The 21,139-nt window shown below is 37.6% G+C and overlaps 1 protein-coding gene across 1 annotated transcript; it reads left to right on the top strand.

Annotated features, from left to right (window-relative positions):
• Positions 1-960: 960 nt before the first annotated feature.
• On the top strand, positions 961-20,334 carry LOC134217565 (3,4-dihydroxyphenylacetaldehyde synthase). Its single transcript, XM_062696342.1, has 3 exons — positions 961-1,283; positions 18,347-18,581; positions 18,648-20,334. The coding sequence occupies exons 1-3, from the start codon at positions 1,195-1,197 to the stop codon at positions 19,887-19,889; spliced, it is 1,566 nt and encodes a 521-aa protein (XP_062552326.1). The 5' UTR covers positions 961-1,194; the 3' UTR covers positions 19,890-20,334.
• The last annotated feature ends 805 nt before the right edge of the window (positions 20,335-21,139 follow it).

The raw sequence follows: 21,139 nt of genomic DNA, 5'->3' as shown, positions 1-21,139 counted from the left end.
CACAACTGTGTGGTCGAAATACGTATCTGCAAAGATAACGAAAATTAACTGGTGGAATTAAATGGACAGTACTTAATTCGTCTTAGACGGTTTTATATTTAATTGCACAAAACTCGAGTGTGTCAAACCTTTAAAAATTTAAATTTCCATTAAGGATTTCAGCAATTTGGTAAAACTTCTGTCGACTTTTTGACAAGTCACGAAGTCAAACTCTCAGCAAATTTTTGGTGAAACGAATGATTTACTGAAAATGTAATTTCCTTAGCTGTCAGTATATTTTGGATACGCACACGACCATTAAATTTTTGGTGAGCTACCTACATGAAAAATATAAATTTGGGGTGTGCCTTATTGAGTAAATTCCTACGTTATCAAATGAATGAGAATGTTCATGCTATCTTAATGAAGGCTGTTTTCCCCTATTAATATAAAGTTAAACTGCTCTAACTGAAAGTGAGAAATCGTTTTCAATTTGCCACGAATTATATTAATTTGCGAAACTATCTTGATTTACCAACAAGTCTACATTGTTATGGTAAACAATGATGTTGTCTAGAACCGTTGCCACTGTTGTCACTTGTTAAGAGCTTATTCTGTGAGGCAAAAGATCAAATCGCACTACTTGTCCACAAATTTTCTTCTCCACGTTTCTTGGTGGCTTTCTTCGGTGCCGCTCTTGAGGTTGATGCATATTTACTTGTGGCGACTTTATTGTTTAGATCCCTTCCGGTGTTGACAGCGCAGCATCGACCGCTTGCAAGCGCACACTTGAGGTTCAATCAACGCAGCAGCGGCTGGTAGGGTCAGTCGGACCATGATGAGCTTGTATAATGTGGCAGATCGTCCGTCTGGGTAAAGCGCGGTATTGTTACGATCGTGTATGGAGTCACCTGACAACGCGTGAAAGAAAGTAACTGGGAGGTCGGGTGGGTTGTGTTTTTTGGGGGTCTTGACGATGCGTGCCTAGTCAGCGGTTCTTTGCATAAATAGCACTGGGCAAGGTACCACACGATCAGTCTGCGGGTAATATCGGTTGCGTGCGCGGTTTAAGGTTATAGTTTGGGATGGTTATATTGGTGGATCGGATTTCCAGGAGTTAAGTGATTTGAAGAAAAAGTGCTGGTGTTCATATGGACTATTAATTTGCAAAGACAGACTTATTGAGTGCAGTGTTCGTATCAATTGGCGATAACAATGGCTAATATGGATATAAATGAGTTTCGAGAATTTGGAAAAGCTGCAATCGATTTTGTAGCGGACTACTTGGTGAATATAAGAGACAGGTATGTGCATCAGTTTCATGGTGATTGCTGCTTTGTTGTTTATCTATATTTTTGTAACTCTTCAATTTGATATTTTATATGTATAAAATATTGTATTTCAAATGAGTGAAAATGGATACTTAATTTATCCTAAAAATTATGTGTGGTGTTATTCAAAATTAAAGCGAGGTTCAGAGATGAAACTACCTGGTAGTGATGCCTTTCTTGTGCATATCAAACGGTAATAAAAGCACAATACACCCCCGGAAATAATTATAATACTATCGCTGTTTTTTCATACATTTCATGTTTGAGGATAAAAATATCGATTTCTAGCGATTTGATTAAGGATACATTTGACCTCTCAGCCTTAATTTTCAATTAATGATTGATATTTGTATGCATGTTTACTGAAAAAGCACGTTTTAGCACGTCAAAAGAGAAGAACATAAGTGAGAGCAAAACACGTTTGGTCACCTGTCTATAAGGCAAATTAGTACTAATCTGTTTTATTAAAATTCTAATCAACAGTCATCAGCAAGTGTTGGACTGAAAGTTTATTATAGATTATTTGTTATACTATACTAGACTATTTTAATACTTTAAAATGTTATTTTGAAACAATTACCAGAATTACAAAAGACATTCGATGCAATCAGATGAAAATAAAAACACTAGTGGACGTCTTGATAGCATGTTCCACAGTCACATATACAATATACAATAATGGTCATAACAAAACTAATTGAACATTAGATGTCATATTATCTTGAGGAAATCTCGAATAAATTCCAGCTTCTGGAGTCTCATAGTCTCTGATTCATGTTGAAGAATGGATTCTAACCAGGCATTGCAAATCATCCTTATTGCATCCCTAAAAATACAAGGCTCTGCAATAGACTGGCCCAGGAGACAAAATGTTGTCGAATTTCACGGGGCTGTTGTTGCATAAGCTGGCGCAATTCATTTGATTCATAGGAAAATACACCTATATATTTGTGATCGTTTGATTGAGCTCAGAATTGACAAAAGGGTTAGTTGATATGTTACAGAACAATTTCACAGAATATTGTATGATGATTAAATGAACTTTTATATAGATTTCGGCTGATGCGATTCGAACAATAAATCCAAAATTGCACTATTCAGCTCTCAATACATCAGCCGAAAGCTAAGTAAAAGCTCATTTAACCATAGTACAATGTTCTGTTTAATTGTTCTGTAACATACCAACTGCCCTTTTTGCAATTCTGAGCTCAATCGAACGATAAGAAACAATTTTCGGATCGAATGAGTGACGGAGGTTTATTTTCTATATATTTTGGCTGAAATCCCCATACAAACTTCAAATCAATTGCGCCAGCTTATGCAACAACCGATTGAGCTAAAATTTTCAGAGATTGATTTTTTCACCAAAAGACACAATCCTGGGGGTGCCCCGTGGGATTCGACAACATTTTTTCTCCCCATACTAAGCTGGGCCAGTCTACTCTGCAAGGTTGAGATAAACACAAATTTATTGAGTTTCTTCAATTATTCCATCGGAAGAAATTCCCCCAGAAATTCCTTCAAAAATTCTCCCAGGCAGTCCATCGGAAATTTTCTGAGGAATTCCATCGGAGGCTCAGGGTCCCTCGAGAAATTTTCCCTAGAATTCCTTCAAAAATTTCCTCAGAAATTCTACGGATAATTAACCCAAATTTCTCCAAAAATATATTCAGGAATTTCTCCGAAAATATCATCAGGAAATCCACCGAAAGTTCCCCTAGGAATGATATGGGAATTCCACCTTGAGTCCCTTCGGAATGAATTCTTAAGGAATTTTCTCCAGGAGTTCCCCTAGGATTCAAATGTTCTGGACCTTAGACCCTAATTTTTCAATTGTTAAGAGATGGCGCAACCGGAAGATTGCCGGAAAACTCACGAGGCAAAACCCTTTTGAACTGGCATCTCTCACGAAACCACACACCACGCGTAGGCGAATCAGCATTCTGGTATGGACAATGTCTGGAGGCGTGTATGGACTGTTCCAGAAATTATAGGCACACTAAAAAATAATCGGCAAATTGAAATGCATGTTATATTTCATGAAAATTTCGATGCATCTAATAGCTAATATCCATTTAATAAGCTTGATGTAATTGCTTTAAATATTTTGCACCAAATTTAGAAAAAATGAAATTGCACAAATTGACTATTTTTACGGAGCCTTTTTTGAATAATCACCTAGTAAAAAACGTAGAGCTATTAGATCAGTCTATTGTTGTCGTCTAGAAGTGGTATTTGTTGCGAAGGTTAGAAAACCTCGAAAAGTGCAAAACTTAACTAGGTAAATTATAATATGGTGGAATAAAAATCAAATCACTTTGACGTTTGGTTTACGTTGGGGTTCATTAGTCATCCTAGTCATAACCCAACACTGATCAAATAAAGCAAAAAACATGCTAAATAAGTGAAAACGAGGGTTCGACATTTATTTGACGATTTTAGGAGCGGCACCCTGTGAATTTCAAATCCTCTAATTCTCCTTCGGTTACAATATTTTAAGTTTTGATACTTGTAATGCTTAGTAAATAAGTTTAATGACCATATGCAATAGATTTAGTGTGGATATTGATGGGAAATTTGAAGAAACTTCTAGAAACTGTGTTGTGCAAGCACCTCAAATCCGCGGGAAAAAATCCTAAAACTTATATTCCATAAAATCGGCAAAACTTGACCCTAGAAAAAAGTAGACAAGATTATTAATTAAAAGTAGGCAAAAATTAGTATGAAAATTGAAAAATATTCGAAATATTAAAAAAAAAACGAATGTGCTTATAATTTCTGAAGCAGTCTATAGTCTGTATTGCAAAAGGTCCTGGTTATCATAAGACAGAAACAAATTTCAGGCGACAAAATGAGAGAATCGTGGTTTCTTTGATCAATTTCGCATGAAAGGCAGTCATGAAATGACGTTATGCAATATATATGTGCAAAGAATAATGACTAGTCGATAAATTAATCATATTCCTTTAAATCACCGAGTTGAAAGAGGTAATAAACGCAAAATAGATCAGATATTGCATACTTTCATGCCCGGTCATGGAACAAATATTTTTTGAGATTTTTGTAGCATGCCTTTCATCCTCCGCGTTTCTACAGATATTGAAAGGGGCAGATAAGTAAACATCTCGGCCATTTTCTTCGAATGCAAAGGTCGATTTATGTTTGTATTTTTTTATTTGCCTGAAATTCTGCATAGACATTTTATGAGATCAAAAAACTTTATTCAGTTTTGTTTATACAATATAATATATAGAGACGTTGTTTATCACTAGTCTACACTTTGCATTCTAAACATCATTGGTTTGCCAAAAAGATATTTTAGTTACTAGATAAAGATTGTCGCTGTCGTCGCTGTCCGGAACATCTTTTGCTGGCGAGGATAGGGGAGCTAAATGTCAAAGAAGGAAAATCCATACGATTTGACAGGTATGTACCACACATGTTTCGGACAGCAGAACAAAGGGAACCGAAGCGACAATCTTTATCTAGTAACTAAAATATCTTTTGTTTGCCATTTTGACTCTAGCATAATATTGGAGAAAGGTTTAAACCAAAACACCTTGAAGATTTTTAGAAACAAATCTCTTAAAAACGACTTGTCCGATCGTTTTGGTGTTTTCGTCAATACTTTCGGTAATCAACGGGGACTATCCACATATTTTTTTTGTAAAGTTCGAGAGGTTTATGAGCTTGCTACCTTTCTCTATCTGATTTTGGTATGAATTTCAGTTCCAGGAAGTCGTTCAATGTCTGCTTTGACGTTGATTTAATCATTCTGGACTACGCCACTTAGTCAGTATCATGGTGTACAGCTTCTGCAATAGTGTTTTGACCGACTCATTGTTACATTGTTGTCATCTTCTTGTAAGTCGACAGTTCAGTTCGTTTTTAACTTCGATATACGATTTCTGGCACTACTTCTTTGATGTGACATGTCGTACGGATGATGTCTGCTTAAAACAGGGTAGTGTTTTTATTTCCTTTCCATGATTGTTGTTAAAGTTAAAGCGAGATGCATCAAACCCACCGGGGTTGTTCAGTACAATAACTCAAATTTTGAGTAAATTCAATATTCTCAATTTTAAGTAAATTTAGGTCAACGTTGGGTAAATTAAACTCAGCCTTGGGTAATTTTTTTCCCGTGGTTAAAGACAAACTATACCTATAGTGCGAAAATAATCATTTTACTCAAAATTGACTTTTGGGACAAACTACCCACTTTTGGGTAGTTCCGTTAGGATACGGCAGGCATGAATAATGTTTGTATAGAAGTGGATTTGAAAGCGAGCGGGGGGCAATATTTGTTATGGTATAGATCTCACGACCTTCCACCAATCAAACCACCTTCCTTTTGCCAGTGCACAGTGTTTTATTTCGTCATTTTTACGATCGAAATACAAAAACTCGCAAAGTGTTGATTTTGTATAAAGGTTTGTTCACAGAAGTTTCAAGATATTTAGAAGCGCATCTTTTGATAAAAACAGTTTGATGATAAAAAGTGAGTTGAAAAAAAAAATCCACCAGAATGAGATGGACACGTGATATCTTCCGCAAAGTTGTAGCAAATGTTATTACGAACAACTTTGCTGAACATGCCGAGTTTCTATCTCTTATATACAACAAACTTAAGACGTTTTATGTGAAAACCTCTTTAGAATCTTATTTTTCATTTTAACTCTTCCCAGTGATTATGTCCATTTTCCGTCTCTTCTACAAAGTTGTTAAACAAGCAAATTTACATATTTTTGCTGAACATTTTAACATTCCATCTCACATATAACAAAAGTTATCTTTTATTTATACATATTTTTAGAGGTATTTCCACTTGTAATTACTTGCTTAATTGCAAAAAGTCACAAATGTCGCCCATTTCATCTTTCTACTGACCAGGCATTGAAAGCGTGAGTGAAGCGGACGAGCATTGATCTAATTAATCATAGCATTCTACGCCAGTGAGTGAACAGCTTTGCTCAGATCAGGCATTGAAAAAAATCAGATCATGAGTAAAAATCGACTAAATTTATGTCAAAACTTGATGCTCTGCTCTACTGCGGCCTAATCGCTGATGCTTTCTGGATCACTGAAATTTGGCGTTCGATGATTCAAAGTTTAAAGATCTTCATCGTTCACCAATGGGAGACATCTGAGCGAGGCCAATCACTTAGGTAACCTCACAATGAGTGTTGTTACCACACGCTGTTAGAAAAAATCTTTTCAGACATTAGGAAAATTAAGTCCGCTATGAGAATGGAACTCTGATACACTGCATGGGAGGCTTTGATACTTCCAGGGTTTCGACTTTTCGTTTCAATGAGACCAAAGCAAGCGTTTTTCGGACCAAGGGAAAATCTTGTTTCGTTGTTTATGTTGAGGATCATCTTTCACCCATCAATCTTTTCTCTAGAACTAACATTGGAAGATAAACGAAAATCTTACCTATTAGATGAACATCATTTTTCGTTTCATCACCTTTACCTCTCACTCACTTTTCGCGAGAATTATCGCAGAACAATTACAAAATTGTATGGCCGCGCTGGGATTCGAACCCAGAATAGTAACAATAATAGCTCTGGGGATGCACTTACTTTAGCCACACCACCACGCTATCTGCATGAAAGCGTTAAGTTATTTGTTCCACATAAGCTACTACCATTTGCTTTTATGATGCCACGCTAGGATAGGATGTGACAATAGAATTGCGACTGCCTTGTTGTTTCTTCAGTCGGTTGCTTCGACGAGGGGGTGGCCAGTGCTTCCGAATATTTTTTTTGCAAAATCCGCCAAATAGTATACGTAAAAAATCATGTTTTCTCGTTCATTTCTTAAATTGTTCGTAATAAAAAATGCTACCTACTATCAAAAAAAAGTTTTTAAATATAATTAGATGAGTTTTACAGTGAAATTGGTAAAAAGTAGGTTAATAGTGTTTCAATTCGAGTGTTTTAAATTAGCATAACCCTTAAGAACCATGCATACATCATTTGCAGTCTAGTATGAATTCATTTTACCCAAAAAATAGAAAAACAAACTTTTGAATTTCGTCATAAATTTCAATTTAATCACCCAGCAACACGGCCAAGGTAACAAAAAATTGCCCTTTTGAAAATGGAATACCGTCGATCAAAGTAATCGATTGTCATCTTCACCCAATCAGCAACCGGTACGATTTTGACAGAAAATCGGTACGATTTTTCATGACTAATTGGCACATCCTATCCTAGATGCCACGAAAAGACTCGAATATGAAAGAAAAAGAGCAAACCAACGTTTGGCGGCAATCGAAGTGAGCGAAAAATGGTTATCACTCTCCAGGCTGATTTTCTTTCCCGAAAAGCGATTTCTCCCCGAAAACTTTCGTGAGGGAAAATCATGTGCTCCTGAGATTGAATGAGCATTACGAACCCTGGATACTTCCTATGCTCCATCCCAGCAACTTGAAAGCAGAGTGAATAAAGCAGAACATCTGATGTGTCTTGATGTTTTAGTTTTATTCTAGTAGAGCAAGCGTAACACAAATGCTCCAGTCGTAGCTTCCCTGGATACCATACCAAGTTTGGCTTGGCGAACTCTATTGCTCGTTGTTTACTCAGCAACGATCGCTCATAATCGTTGTTTGGTATCCATCTGAGCAAGGCTGTTCACTCACTGACGTAGGATGCTATGATTGAATTAGATCAATGCTCGTCCGCTTCACTCACGCTTTCAATGCCTGCTCTAAATTTAAGGACATAGTTGGAAGAGTACCACGATGGCAGTCAATATGGCACCGGACCTTCCACGGGTCAATACCACACCTCCCGCACTCCTCTCCCACCAGCATTCGAATGCATCGAACAGCACCGAAAAAAAGTTTGATATTCAAATTACTAACCTGCTCACAGCATATTTATTTACTTCCCGTGATAATGAAAATGTTTCTTCAAAGAGTCCTATGCATTTCTTTTCGAATTATAGAATAAATCAGCAGTTTCGTGCCAATTAAATAGCCGTTCGCGATTTGGTGGGCTTATCACTGCACTTCACTTCTCCTCAAAGGGCATCGAAAAAATCAAGTTTTCACACACTTCTCCGCACATCAGCAGACCGAAATGTTGATGGAATGCCAATTAAACATCACTTTTTGAAATCAGTCACTTGTTTGAAACGAAAACTTAATAAAAACTGCTATTTTTGACCGAAAAAAAACCACTAAAAACGGATCGCGGAGCGAATGTAAACACCGGCACCGGCAGCAGCAAACTAATATTAAGGGTGGCTCAAACATTATTTCGCTCCGCCACGCTCAGTCGAATATGTTTCATATTCTGGGTGTCTTCCGGTGGTTTGGGCTGGTTTGAATAGGGGCTTACTGTGCACAGGTCGTTTCAGGTTTGTATGAGAGTTAATATGGCGAGGTTGAATTTTACATTATTCTGACTGTGGCGTTTCGTCATTGGGCCCTGGCGAGGGGGGAGACCATATGACTAAATGAAATATTCTAGAGCTTCGACTCCATAGACAATGCATATTGAATTGTCGTTCCGATAGTTGGGAGTCGATTCTAGTCGAGGTTGCGATTCCTTAGCATGATAATTAGGCTTTTCAGAAGGCATCAGTGAAACGTGTAATTCAAAAAAATATCCATAATTTGTCTGTGATATCTATTGCACCAGGAGCAGATACTTCATACAAAAAGTGTGACATGGGAGTAAGCGGGGTATAAAATGCTATTTTCGCATTACGTAATCAATGGATCTTTCCCAAGGTGCGGTTTTCATTCAGCTATGTGGGTTCTCTTTTCGCCAGCGTTTGGAGGAGATGCATTGTAGCCAGTGTAATGAAAGGTTTAGTTTCCCATACTAGCTTCATACAAACTTTAACCGGCTTGTGCTCAATCAGTTTTTGTTCAAATCGGCTTTTGGAGCGCACTCGGAGCATGGGACGGAATCGATTAAGCGTGGTGGAGCGTCGTTTCAGGTTTGTATGAGAGTTAATATGGCGAGGTTGAATTTTACATTATTCTGACTGTGGCGTTTCGTCATTGGGCCCTGGCGAGGGGGGAGACCATATGACTAAATGAAATATTCTAGAGCTTCGACTCCATAGACAATGCATATTGAATTGTCGTTCCGATAGTTGGGAGTCGATTCTAGTCGAGGTTGCGATTCCTTAGCATGATAATTAGGCTTTTCAGAAGGCATCAGTGAAACGTGTAATTCAAAAAAATATCCATAATTTGTCTGTGATATCTATTGCACCAGGAGCAGATACTTCATACAAAAGTGTGACATGGGAGTAAGCGGGGTATAAAATGCTATTTTCGCATTACGTAATCAATGGATCTTTCCCAAGGTGCGGTTTTCATTCAGCTATGTGGGTTCTCTTTTCGCCAGCGTTTGGAGGAGATGCATTGTAGCCAGTGTAATGAAAGGTTTAGTTTCCCATACTAGCTTCATACAAACTTTAACCGGCTTGTGCTCAATCAGTTTTTGTTCAAATCGGCTTTTGGAGCGCACTCGGAGCATGGGACGGAATCGATTAAGCGTGGTGGAGCTGGGTTGTTTTTTGAACCACCCTACTAATATTCTTTGTTTTTTTATAAATACGAAACCAATACTACTACTACAGTATATGACAGTTTTTATTGTACCAACACTTTCAAAGCTTTGTTTTGGTACTCAACCCACCTTCACCTTAAAAGATGATATTAGCATTTCCATTATCATCATAAATCGTTTAACATCGCTTAGAATATCAATAATAATAGGGGAACGGTTCGGCACTTCGTCCCATAGCTTCTATTTCCACCATCAAAAACAAAGCAATGAAAAGGAATTTGTTTTGTTTCTTATTTTTGTGATTTTTTCCACCAGTGAGCACGCTTGTTAGCAAAAGGAAGCGACGAGATTGGTGCTGTATTTGTTTGTTTCAGATATTCTAAATCTAAAAACTCACGCTCCTCTAATGTGAACGTGTACTATACACATGTAGAAGTGTTGGCTTGATACATGGATTGCGAGTGATTTGACTATGCGTCCAATTTGGGAATCTCGAGCTCATTCAGTAGCCGCTAGGTTGCGAAGGCCGACGGAGGTCCTTCGTAGCTTAGTTGGTCAAAGCACCAGTCTAGCGTACTGTAGGGTCGTGGGTTCGAATCCCATCAAAGGGAAAGTGGTTACCTCCAATACTTTTTTTCAAATCAATATCTTCCGCATAATGTACATATTCACATATGAGTTTTCACAACATTGTAAAAAAGAGCCTTTTGAAAAATTTGTGCATTTTTTGAAAAGCTCTTAATTATAAAAGATAATAAAATGAAAAAGAAATGTTTTGGAATATCATTTATTTTGAAATTAAATTTATAGATTCAAAATTTTATCTTGGTTATTTGATATGGTTTGTTTCACGAACTTCCGCTCCACTATTGCACAACTTCTATCATAAGCTTCTGCAAGCTTGATACAAGTGTTCATTTTACCTGCATACGTACTATGTGCTAAATAACTCTCCCTATAAAGATGCAAACCAAAAATTGAACTATTTACCCCCGCAACATCTTTGTGAAGGTTGTCCTATTTGCCGCTGTAGTTTGTACCAATAATATGATGAATTTATTAAGAATTAAAGCTTACGGAAAAATTGTTGAAAATTACATTAGACCCAATTTTCACGACCTCGTTAAATATTTTGGATAGTAATAGCTATTCGCTAGGTCGCAAAACCAAAATATTTGCTGAGGTGTCTTATTTTTTTTTCGAGGGAAACTTGTGCATGGTTAACATACGTCTAAATAGTGTTTTATTCCAAATAAAGCCAACTGTTCATATTACCACCTCTCCCCCTAGATCCAATGAATTGTGCAGATATTTGCAGCATATTTTTTTAAATTCCTTTATTTATTTGTTTAGGAACTCTGTGTTACTTAACCGCTACTGTGCCAAGATCTACTGTGGTATTCTGCTGTGCAGAATCCACACAGAATCTATTTTTAGATTTCCATTATCATTATTGTTGTCGTTGCCAGTCCATCTAATCGTGAGTCCATTGTGTCCGTTTGTCCATGCCGTGCATCCAATGACCGTTGCATTATTGTTTGGTTGCCGTTTTTAACCGAGTACGTTGGAGGAATGGCTCCGAGAAGAACAAGTTGTCAGTCGCAGAGCTTTAAATAATCGAATATTTTTGGTGAAGCGCATCGGCCTTCTTTGTCACCCTCACTTCGTCTATATTCATATTCGGCTGAACATTGAAAATTTCCGATCAAATATCAGTCAAAGAATATTTATTTGGATTTTGTAATCTAATAAATTACTGTAAAACAGAATACTTAAATGATGATTTAAACAATTACTCACATAGATCTGATCCCGACGTTAAACTGAGGGACTATTTTAGTGCCAAAAGTCAACATAATCAATGCCAATTATGTTTTCTTTAAACGCAGTGACCATTCTCAGTCCCAGTCAAATGAATGAATATGTGAAGAAGAAAACTTAGTAAGTCATTCTATGTTTTGAATATTCAAGCAACGTTTGTTAATATTCGACCCGAAGTTGCTTCGTGAAGGTGAATATTTTATGCTCTGGTCAGTCGTCATCAGGCTGCCATGACGATAGGCGCGTCTCCCAATAAGCCACCGCCAAGGATGTTATCGATCATTTAGTAATCTGCCTTCGATCATTTAGTAGTTTTTCAATAACTCCTTCCAGAGGCTAAATTTTAAAATGTGTTGTATGATGGACTTCTAGTGCAAAGGTTTATCTACAACTCTGCCTAACAGTTCGTTGTTTAAATTAAACTAATAACGGAGCTATAGCGCTAGTAGCAGTAACTTAGACTAAATGATTGCATATTTTGTTATCATTTAGTATAAATATAGCAACTAGCACCGTAACTCCTTTAGCAGTGGAATTCGAACATCGACATGTTAAGGAGAGTTGTAGAAAACCTTCGCACTAAAAGTCCACCATACAATACATTTTGAAATTTAGCCTCTAGAATGAGTTATTGACAAACTACTAAATGATCAAACGCAGATTACTAAATGATCGATAACATCCTTGGCCACCGCATGGGCTGCGCATCCGGCGACTGACGAGGGTTTGGTGGAGGGGCTGGGAATCGAACCCATGACCATTCGCTTATAAGGCGAACGTATAGCCAACTATGCTACGGGACCCCCCTCTTTTGCAGCATATTCATTATCCACAATTTTCTCCATGTCTCATCACTTAGAGGATTTGGCATGCACCAATTACCAATTTTACAAACGCTTTCTGTATATTTTAGCTTTACGTTAGAATGCCAATTGGTTCATTTCTTTTTTTCTTTCTCGTAGACAGAATAGTTAGGTAGAATCATACTCAAATCACAATCATCGAGGCTTCATGCACGAGCTAACTCGCCTGCGATTCTGTACCCGAGCATGAGAAATTGGCTAGATAATAACTAAATCTGTTATTGATACCATACTCTGTTATGAACTAGCCCTGCATAAGAGGTAAAATACCGAAGGAATAATACCAAAAACTAATATGCACAATACTTGAGTCATAACATACTCAGCTATTAAATTGAATTTCAATACCAAATGCATAACCAATTATTATTCGTTTGGTATTGAAATACCTAAGCATGTTATGCCTCAAGTATTCTGCATATAAGTTTTTGGTATTATTTTTTGGTATTTTACCTCTTATGCAAGGCTAAATCATACCAATTTCTGTTATCGAGGTCTTCGTTCCTGCTCGGGTAGGGAAAGCATCGCGCTTGAGTTTCTCTAAAAATGGTTAAAACGCAATCCATGCGTATGTTTGGTTTAAATATGGTTTTATTAGCCATTGTTTTAAGCAAAAAAAGTCAATTGCCCTTACCGTCAAAAAATGTATCTCGTTTTATTGGCTCAATCGATTTATTGGCTTATTTAAGGTCAACTTTCCCGAAGAACTCATATTTTTTGAAGCCACCAACTATTTTTAAAATCGAAAACAAAAACTGAAAAAGTGTTGCACATGTGAACCGGACCGATGATTGTTCAAAATCGAGCCAATCTTAAAAAAACAGCACTTTTTCGATTTTTGTTTGGAAAAGTTGACCTTATATAAGAGTGAAATAAGCAGTGATTCAAATTGTTCGGGGCTGTCGGCTTGAATATGAATCTGAAACAAAAATTTTCCCAGCAGTTGTTCAGTTTTTCATACAAGTCAACTGTCAAAAAAATAAAAATGGTATAACGCTCAGTTCTATTTTCTGCAGATTTGAACTACGAATGAAGCACGAGATTCAAATATTTTTCAATTGTTTTGATGTCATTTTGATGCGTCATTTTATCTACGGATCAATCCAATGCCTTTCTTGGCAGCAACATAATGATTTCATTTAATTGAAAATTTGAAAAACATGAATAGAACACTGCTGGGCAACCAGCGAGTTTGTTCTATTTTGCTCCAGATTCAAACTAGAATAGTGGTCGAAAATTTGGAATGAAACTGAATCACTACTGATTTCACTGAATCGATTGAGCGAATAAAAATTGTTGACGGGAAAGGCCAACTAAATGCATTCAACAATGAAGAACACGTAAAAATCATGCAATGATGCAAATCGCGATTCGAAACATGAGCGTTTCTCTGGGCCATAATTCTGGTGGAATTTGCCTCACGCATGATTTGAATCGCCGATGAGATTTGAGAATTTGAGATTTTACCAACACTGAGACCGATAGACTCGGAGACCCATAGATTCCGAATCGACTCAGTTCGACGAATTGAGGTGATATCTGTGAGATTGTGTGCAAGAAAATGTCACTCGTTTTCAGGCACTTATCCTCAACCAAATTTACTTGCAGCAAATTGCATTCGACGGGGATTCCTGTCCCATTGTTTCTTATTGAATATTAACCGGGTTGGACTATGGAAATTATGGCCAGAATCAGGGAATCAATATTGAAAAAAACCTAGTAGTCATTGCTCGTGAAAAGACGCGTTTTTTCATGTCAGATAATTTTTTAATGATTTTTTTTTTTGAAAGGAATCGTGCACAAAATTTTTCAGTACTTCAATTCCCAAAATGTTCTTTGGAGCCTTTCTGCTGGCCTCTCTATTCGCGTCCCAAGTGAGATGAAAAATGGCATCCAATCCAGCTGTACAGCTCTACTCCAGCGGCTTCCGTAATATCCAGCAGCTCTGCGGACTAAACAAAAGTGGTCAGACAGTTTTTCATGAAAACCAACCAGAAGGCAATGGAAAGCAGATTAAGACTCAGGAAAGTCGCAAATCGATGCAGTCTATCGAATCCTGTTGGTCGATTTGTGTTCTATTACTTAATTTGCGATGCATCAGTGGTGCAACGGAATCGGAATAACATACCAATGGTGTCATCTGGATTCCTAGGAAATTGTGTAAAAGTGATGCCTAGACACTAATTCGTGCACGTTGAGGTGGAAACCGTCTAGTAATTTCCCGGAAACTATTAAGAAGAAAAGTCTTGTCACGGATTCGCCAAATTGGATGTGTCGATTCAAGTATAACCTGATTTTCACCAGAACCTCGACGAACAATTGGTCTTTCCATCTCTGAAGAAAACCATTCATATCAAAACAGTCTGATGTTGAAGAAAGGATCTTGCACATTGAGGACAGATTTGGTGAGAAAATTCCATTGCAAATTATCATAATTTACATTAAAACTATATAATTATATATAAAATATCCATCAGGGCACCCGATTGAAGCGATTTGGATAGGAAGAGTGGAATTGCCAACTTCCTATTGTTAACATTTCGTGGATAAAGGGCGGGCTCTTCTCCCCATCTATTGGGTCAATCTGGGGAACGAGGGCTAGATTATATTATTGTATGTACGAACTTTCTTCTGGAAGGAGATTCTCTATCCATCCCGTGGTTTCGCATAAGTTTCTCTGCTTATGGAACCACCCCACCCATTTTTGGCCCTTTATACAGGAGTTTGATGAAATACATACAATAGTATAATCATGATCAAATCGTTTGTCAGATATGGCCAGTGCTATCGGCAGGTGCCTTGCTACAATAGATGGTAGTATCATCATCATCATCATCATCAAAATCAGGGAATCAATATTCGAGCAACGCCTAACAATATACCCTTTGTCATCAATCGTGTTTGTTACTGACAAACGCACCTCGCAACAAGCCTTTATCAGAACCCGAACACAATATGACAAGAATTATTTGCCTTGCATGCTCTGATATTTCCGGGAATACGATGCTATTTTTGTAATCAGAGTTAGATTCTTGAATATTGCAGAAACTATGATAGCATAAAACCAAAATTTGCTGTAGAGATAGTGCAAAATAACGGAATGAATAGGGAGCAACAAAATTGTCTTTCGGTTTAAAAAATCTGTTGTCTTTCTTTTATTTCCACTAATTCCTCTCTTTGTTTAACCAAAGTAAAAGTAGCAGAAAAATGTGAGTCTGAGCGCAAAAGATTGTTACATGTTAAAAAACTTAATTTAAAACGAATTAGTAGAAGTAATTGGAAGACAACAGATTTTTTAAACCGTGCAACATTACCCCTAAGACGCTCGCAAATAAGTATTAAAATTGTTTTTGTTTTTGTTGCTTACAAAATTTTCTGATCTTTATGACAAAGATCAGAAAATGTTGTGAGCAACAAAAACAAAAACAATTTTAATAACATGTCATGTTACTATGTTACTTGTTTCGCATGCGCATCCAAGAGAAAATGATTCCCTGTCCAGAATACATTTTTTGTCATCCGCAAATTCTGCGAAAAAATGTTACTCATGTTTCAAGCACATATTTTTCACCGATTTGCTCAAACAAGCAGTATTTAACGAGGAATGGGTATGCTATGCTATTTAATTTATTTATGATGTAGATCTCTCAGTGGATCAAATACAATTCCTCCAACTATTTTTGGTTCACGGCTTGATTTGCCGATTTCAGCAATATATGAGTTTCTAGTGAACATGGAATGAAAACTTTTAATGAGCAGAATGTTCTCGAAGCTAACAGAAGTTAATATAGCTCATGACGCAAAATTTCTGGTAATGTCATATGTAAAACTAATATCTACAAATGGTACCTACCTAACCTATACATATGGCTATGGCGGTCGTACTTCCGTATTGTCCTGTGCAAAACCGAATGTAATGTCTTGCTCCAGGTTGCTCGTTCTTGGGCCCCCAGTCGTCAGTTTCCCTGTACGCGCATCTTCCTCGATTGCACACAGCCAGCGTGTGCGGGGTCTACCCCGGAACCGACGTCTTCTTCCAGGTTCTTTGCTAAACATGACATTTGCTGGTCTCTTTTCCGGCATACGCACTGCATGTCCAGATATTCTGACGCTTGAATTGGATCCATCCAGCGTCGCACGAGTCAGTCTAATAAGCTTTGCCGGAAAGCCATGTTCTAGCATTATATGCCACAGTTCGTTCCGTTTCACTGAGTCGTACGCTGCCTTAAAAGCCGCAACCAGAGGATGAGTCCGTAAATATTATTCCCGAAGTTCATCGAAGATCGCAGAGTAAACATCTGGTCCGTTGTTAATCGTACTAATCGAAAACTTTGCTTTGATATTCGCCGATAAAAGTCTCCGCAACCGGACGCAGTCTGCTAAACAGAATTCGGTAGATTAACTTGTAGGCGGTATTGAGGAGTGTTATACCTCGATAATTAGCATAATCGAGTCTTTTCTTGTAGATAGGATATATGAAGCCATCAAGCCAGCTCGAAAGCATTTCTTCTCCCTCCCAAATCATTTCAATCACTTGGTGGATTTTTTGCGACGCCCTCGCCCGACAGTTGCTGTATGCTCAGCCGCATGGTTCTCTCAAGCCTAGAACCGGTGATGCTGGACAGCCCTGCGCGAATATTAGATACCACCAGATAGAGGTCATAGTCGTTATTAGGGCCTTGGAAGGACATTTGAGAAATACCGACCGTCCACCAAAACATAATCGATTTGGGAGCACATATCGTTGTTTGGGTGTCTCCAGGTGCGCTTTCGTATATTCTTGCGTACAAAATAAGTGCTACAGATAGCCTCCTCAAATTATATAATTTTCAAAAGAAAACTGAAGCAGCATTCATATAGGAAATTATATTGATGTATACTTTAAATGAATCAACTTTTTCATATGGAGATTTTTCTAACATTTGTTTGTTTTTACTTTAAATTGTCTGCCATTGATTCGTTTGAATTACGACAGGCTATCCAAATTATCGACAAAAGAAAGTACATCATGATAGTTGAACAACATGTTAAAAGACTCTAGTGTGAACATAGTATTAGAAGTAATTTTTGTTTATAAATATACAGCCACAGAAATAATCTTCATATTTTATACTTAATTTAGTTAAATTTAATTTGGATCGTATTTTTATTACCCCCTGTATGTTAATCTGTTAGATATACTAACAGATAAACATACGGGGGGTAATATTTTTTTATCTACTCATAGTCTGTAAAATTGTATGGCTGTCTCTTTTACTCAATTACCGTTAAAAGAGGGATTACTCAAAATTTTGAGTAATCCCACTTTTAACGGAAATTAATCAAAATTTCCTTAGGAAACAAAGAGACGGCAATACAATTTTGTAGGTGATGAAAGTTAGATAAATTCACTACCAAAACTTTTTGGTACGGTTATTAATTGTGGACCAAAAGAACAACCCTTGAGTAATACACCTGTTGGTCGGCAATTTATTATAGAATTTCTGTAATTCTTTTGAGTTTCCACGAATATTTCAATCTGACCAGGAACCATTGCGTACTTCCAGAAGATTTAAGAATAAAAAATACCAACAATAACCAAAAAATCTCAAAAAACATCAATATTGCATGTAATGTTTCAAAGCATTCTTGAGCGTTTTCGGAATATAAAGGACTTTCTGGAGCTCTCAAGATACCTCGGTAGCTTTTACAAAATCCTTTTGCGATTATCAATTTAACCTCTGATCATTTTTAAAATCCCCTATTAATGAAATACAGCTTCAATTGTTTGATACATGTAACATACTTACCAAAATCATTTATTTGCTTTTTACAGAGATGTTCTTCCGTCCGTCGAACCTGGCTATCTGCACGATCTGATTTCCAATGAAATTCCACAGGAGGGAGAAAACTGGAAAACTATTATGGAAGAATTCAAACGTTGTATTCTCCCAGGTCTTACGCATTGGCAGTCTCCACATTTTCACGCCTTCTATCCATCCCAAACCTCATACTCATCAATTGTGGGAGAAACGCTTGCCGCAGGCTTAGGCGTCGTTGGTTTCAGTTGGGTGAGTACAAACATACCATAGTGTGGACTGATTATCAAAAACATTGATTTTTTATCTGGTTTTCAGATCTGCAGTCCAGTCTGCACGGAGCTGGAGGTTATTATGATGAATTGGATTGGTCAGCTGTTGAATCTTCCGCGATGTTTTCTCAATTGCGACGAAGGAAACGGAGGAGGAGTTATCCAGGGATCGGCGAGTGAATCGATCTTCATTGCTGTTTTGGTTGCTCGTGAGCAAGCCGTTCGTCGTTTGAAGAATGATCATCCAGAATTGACAGAAGCAGAAATTCGTGGTAGGTTGGTTGCCTATACTAGCGACCAGAGTAACAGTGCTGTTGAAAAATCTGGGATCTTAGGAGCCATCAAGATGCGTCTTTTACCCGCAGACGACGATTGTGTGTTGAGAGGAGAAACGCTCATCAAGGCGGTTGAGGAAGACAAAGCAAACGGGTTGTTTCCGGTTGTGATGGTTGCAACGTTGGGAACCACTGGAACATGTGCGTATGATAAGCTTGAGGAAATCGGACCTTACTGCAATGAAAACAAAATCTGGCTTCACGTGGATGCGGCATACGCTGGGGCTTCATTTTGCCTACCGGAATACGCGTGGATAAAGAAAGGGCTCGAAATGGTCGATTCACTCAACTTTAATTTGCACAAATGGTTGTTTGTGAACTTCGATTGTTGTGCCATGTGGTTCAAGGATGCTGCTATGATCACTGAAGCTTTCAGCGTTGATCGCATCTATCTGCAGCACAAATATCAAGGCATGAGCAAAGCCCCTGACTATCGACATTGGCAAATTCAGCTCGGCAGACGGTTCCGTTCATTGAAGGTTTGGGTCACGCTTAAAACAATGGGGGCGGAAAAGATTCGGAATTTGATCCGTTTTCACATTAGCCTTGCGCAGCAGTTGGAGAAGTACGTTAGAGCTGATCCAAGGTTTGAAGTTACCTCATCCACATTGGCACTGGTATGTTTCCGTTTGAAGGGAGAGGATACTTATTCTAAACAGCTGCTTGATAACATCGTCAAACGAAAGAAGATTTTTATGATCCCTGCTACGTACCAAGGCAAATTTATTCTGCGTTTCATGATTGCGGGACTTGATCCACAACCTGAGGATATCGATTATGCGTGGAATGAAATCAAAACACAGACTGACTTGCTGCTGGGAGTAGACGATAATGGAAATAACGTATCGATCAAAGACCTAATCAAGCAGGAGATATTCGAGAAAGAAAAACCGATTGAAAAGATTACCGAAAGCTTAGGCGGGCTGACGCTAGCTAGTGAAAAAGCTCAGTGACTGAAATGTATATGTAAAGGCTTGTTTAAGTTCCGTTGAAGTATATATATATAGTAGAATTCAATATTTTCCACCTCTAGCTAGAATGATTGTTTGATTTTCATTTAGGATTAATATCATATATTTGTTTGTTTCTCTTAATTCTGATTGTAGATTAAAGCTCTAAGTTAGATCGAATATATTACCTAATCCAACGTTGCATCCACGCACAATCGAAAAAAAAATGTTATAAATAAATTATTTCAATAAAGAATTCTATTTATTAGAGTAAAGCATGCAATGGAATAAGTTTTAATACCACACAAACCTACCATTATTTTTTTAATCAACAACTGTACACTTTTGTTGCAGCACCCTGGTGCTTGAGCTTTGCTGCAATAATGTTTTAAGATCTAAAAAAATCTAAATATTGCGTTGTGAAAGTTTGACGAATATTTTCTTAGTGTTTTGGAAATAAATAAAACGGTCCGGAATAATTTTAATTTGGTTTTTCGTCACATATATTTAAACTCGATAAATAGTGTTGATATTCATTGTAGCTTCTTATTCCATAATTAAAATTGTGTTTTTATTCGGGACTAGGACTGGAATTTAATCTTTTATTTACCTCCAGTACAATTAGAATTTGTATCAACAGTTAGGATTTTGATTCCTGTTTGAAAACTTCTTTAGTGTTTTATAATCCGACTTTAACGATTCTGCACTGTCCCATTAATTCGTATTTGGAACAGCTTTGTGAATCCATTCTCATGTTATAGTTATTTTTTGTTATTTTTTTACATTGACTTTAATACTTTGAGCATTTTTGCTGTTTTACTTTTAAGGTCGATGTGTTACCCCGCCTCAATATAATGGGATATCTACTGCATACCTTACCGACACTAGCCCCCGAGGTTCGCACTCGTCTTGACGAGACTAAAGCTGTCAATATTTTGTTCCGGGGATTAGAAGAGATGGGTGGCAAAAGCGTGTTAACGCATTTGGTACCCTCTCCACACGTTGACGGTCCCGTATGATATGGATGCGAAGGAGCACTGCACAAACTATGGAGAATGATGAGGAGCTATCCAACACACATGGTCCCTTTCAACTGGAGGAGATGATTTGTCGAAGAGTAGCAACGGTGCGGTGGCAACAGCAGCAGCAGCATCAGATTAGCATACATTACGTGAGGAAAGCAACATTAGGTTTTCCATGGGGGATGATAAATACGAGTGTTGTGGGTGGAAACGGAGCTCAACGTTTTCGCC

This window comes from Armigeres subalbatus, chromosome 2, assembly GCF_024139115.2.
Source record: "Armigeres subalbatus isolate Guangzhou_Male chromosome 2, GZ_Asu_2, whole genome shotgun sequence".
NCBI classification, from domain to species: Eukaryota; Metazoa; Arthropoda; class Insecta; order Diptera; family Culicidae; genus Armigeres; species Armigeres subalbatus.
This window is presented reverse-complemented; position numbering and strand designations above follow the sequence as displayed.

Bases quoted from the DNA above. Each gene is read 5' to 3' on its own strand.
- LOC134217565 (XM_062696342.1), top strand. From the start codon at position 1,195: ATGGCTAATATGGATATAAATGAGTTTCGAGAATTTGGAAAAGCTGCA. The intron at 1,284-18,346 runs GTATGTGCATCA...TGCTTTTTACAG, and splicing joins TTGGTGAATATAAGAGACAG to AGATGTTCTTCCGTCCGTCG. The intron at 18,582-18,647 runs GTGAGTACAAAC...TCTGGTTTTCAG, and splicing joins GCGTCGTTGGTTTCAGTTGG to ATCTGCAGTCCAGTCTGCAC.